Here is a 3,230-nt window from a genome sequence, read left to right on the forward strand (position 1 = left end):
GGTCTCATGCACACCTGGACCTGGAACCTTCCTGGTGGGAGAGTTGCTCACTACCTGCATATTTCTCAAGACACATCCATACCTTTCTGAAGTTGGAATCCCTCCAGGCAGTCCACTGGTAGTTCTGACCCCTTCTCTTGGTAACAAGGATTCAGCAGTCTCCTTTGCAATATGATTGTTGTGGTTTAATGAGAGCTTACGACAAGCTTGTGAAGACTGGTAGACATCCTGGAAAGATGAAAGGTACTAATTTGGCCTGTTAAAGAAATATATCAATCTTAAAAATTCTAATAAACCAATCTTTACTCTACCTTCACTAACAATTAATGACACCTTGAGTGACTGCATTATTAATGACAGTATAAAGAGAAAACATTTTTAAATCAATTTACTTTTTATGAAGAAAGAATTAGAACAAATAATGAAATTACAATAAAAAAAGGACAAAGAAAGTTGAAGGAAGAAAGCGGAAAAAAGAAAGTGGGAAGGAGACATCGGAAAAGAAGAGAGCAGAAAGTCGATGCAAGAAAAAAGATGAAAGAAGGAAAAATGAGAAGAAAGTAAAAGAAAGAAGAAAGAAAAGTAGAAAGTAGAAAAAAAATAAGTAAAACAAAGAAAGTAATAAACAAAGTAGAAAAGAAGAAATAGTTAAAAGTGTAATATAAACATACAAAACAAATAGAGTTATATGTTAACAATAGAAAAAAAGTGGAAGATAAAAATATAAAATGGAAGTAGAAAAAGTTAGAAAGTAGAAAAAAGATGATAAGAAGGAAGATGAGGAAGAAAAAGAAAAAGCAAATCCTATACCTGATTAACGCCTTCATTTTCTTTATTCGTCCGCGTTTCCATTACATTTAACTTGCTTCCCACAGACCCTTGAGAAGACATGGGGGACAAATACAAGGAGAGTTCTGCTTCCGATTCATTATTGTCCTTTGCCAAGATTACTATCCACGGATCCCAGATGATTCACAACTTTTTTATTTATACCGACATCAGATTTGCGTTCTGGCCCCTCCTCTTTCACTTTGCCCTCACTCTGAGCTTCCAATATACTATCTAGCTTAGAGTCCACAGGATCAGTTTCAGTGTCAAGTCCTGAGGTTAGTTTGCCTATTGTTTTACTGGCTCTGCACATGGACCAGCTCTCAGGTAAGTCGGTGTTTACTGCCTCTGTATCTACCTGCTTTTCCTTCCGAATGGGCGATATTCCTGTGGTAATCAAAGACTGGGAAATTGCCGTCTTCAGCAGTGGAATCTTTATGGTTGGAGTTCCCGATCTTCTCCTCCCTCTCCTAGAGGGAGTGGAACTACCACCTTTCTTTTTACAAGCAGATGAATTCTGTGCTTCCAGCACCATGGCTTCTCTAAAAGCAAAGACCCTTTTGATTAATTCTGCAATTGGTAACATTTTCTCCAAAGGTAATTTGTACCTGAAAAATCTTGTCACTTGAGATTTATCAAGTGCAATGTCTTTTGTGTGTGCAGCCTCCTTTGCTATTCTAACAATGTCAGCCTCTGTTAAACGCAATTCTTGCATCCTCTCCTGAGCCCGCAAGGCATAATTTTTGAGCTTTCTCAATTTCTTTGGCAGTTCCTCCCCAAGTTCTTCAAGCTCTCTAATATTGGTATGAGGAGGAACCTGGTATTCCCCCGACTCGACATCAATCTCTTCATCAGAATCACTGGCATAGGTAATTTTTGAAAAGGATTCTATGTCCTCCAAGTGCCGCATCTTTGGGGGGGTTTCCATTCCAGTTTCCACATCCTCTCTCTTTCTTTTGCCTGGAGTGAGTGTCTCTCTGTTCCCTAAGACATCCATGGCTACAGATCCAGAAGCAGCAGAGGAGCAACAGCCCTGAGGGGTATCAAGCGTATGGTCCTCACTGTCAGAAATTCTGCTTTTCCTTTCATTCAGTCGTCGCTGCCTTTCCTCTTGCTGTGTTCTCTTAAAGCTCTCGGACAACATGTTTACACATGTCGGACAGTTCCATTCAGTGCAGACAAAGGGCAGACCACCACACTGTATGTGAACGCCTGTTGAGCCACAGAGATTACACAGCAACACTTCCCATCTCCTGAAAATAATGAAAGCTATAGGCAATAGAAACCTTACACAGGAAATCATTATTAAGTTAAAAACATGTTTTAGGGATCTTTTAATCCTTTTACAAAATATTTCAAATCCTCCTTGAGGATTAATGACAAAGAAAATGCAAGAATGTGATTTTTCACAGAAACTGGAGTTGGGGTAAACACACGAAAGATAATAAACACTTACGTTCCTTCCACGTCTGTCTTCCTTCCATCCGGGCACTTGCACTTGGGGGCATCACAATGGATTGGTCTTTCAAGAAGCTCACTGAAGGCATTTGGTTCCAGCTCCCAACTTGCATCTCTGAAAACGTTATTTCAAATGATTATCTTCAGCTGAATAAGAAAAAAATGTGTCTATGTGATAACAAAGACTGAGAAACAAGAAGCAGAATAGGATATCTTCAGCATGAATCATAAAAAGTCAGTCTTCAACACATGGCCTTACTTCTCTGGGACAAAAATGCCAAGATTTTGCATCTCCAGTTGGAATACATCCTTGTCATTACATAAGGGACATTTGAAGAAGTAGCCTGCACTCAAAGCCAGCCTCTAAGGGGGGATAAAATTAAATATCATCTAAAATGCTCTACAACTACAACTCTTAAGATCAATTATTAGAAATAATATTGTTAAGACAGTGGAATATAGACAAAAAATTACTTATATGCTGGAAAATTATGTCATTTGTACACTATGTATACCTTGTTTGGCTGAAAAAAAAAATTACACTACAGACAAAAATGTGTTTTTTGGAAGCACTCTCATCTTTCAAGAAAGTTCTTTTGTGAACAATCACCTTTTCTGCCACCTTATCAACACAATGCAGCACAAAAAAGGACTAAAAGAATTTGTCAAAATCCTTAAGAAAAGAAAATTTATTGGAAAGAGCTTGACCTCCACTTACTTGCAGACACAGTTTGTGGAACCATGTTTTTCTCTTGCAACATGGAGCCCAGATGGCCTCTTTCGGATCAGCAATCAGCTCTTCCATGCATATTGGACATTCCAATCCCTCACCACACCCAAAGCCCTGCTGATACTCACGATGTTGGGAGCAGTACGATCTGTGGAACAATAACGTGGTAGACAATCTCCAAAGACAGTTCACATTCTAATGCCAATATTCATAA

The 3,230-nt window shown here is 38.8% G+C and overlaps 1 protein-coding gene across 1 annotated transcript in view; it reads right to left on the bottom strand.

Annotated features, from left to right (window-relative positions):
- Positions 1-3,230, bottom strand: part of LOC119586105 — a gene marked incomplete in the record, with an annotated part of 12,256 nt that overhangs the window by 1,018 nt on the left and 8,008 nt on the right. The window contains 5 exon segments of the mRNA XM_037934797.1: positions 1-228; positions 811-2,081; positions 2,285-2,401; positions 2,546-2,649; positions 3,005-3,164. Coding sequence (XP_037790725.1) covers positions 929-2,081; positions 2,285-2,401; positions 2,546-2,649; positions 3,005-3,164 — 1,534 coding nt within the window.

The sequence above is a fragment of the Penaeus monodon genome, chromosome 21, assembly GCF_015228065.2.
Source record: "Penaeus monodon isolate SGIC_2016 chromosome 21, NSTDA_Pmon_1, whole genome shotgun sequence".
In the NCBI taxonomy this organism is placed as follows: domain Eukaryota; kingdom Metazoa; phylum Arthropoda; class Malacostraca; order Decapoda; family Penaeidae; genus Penaeus; species Penaeus monodon.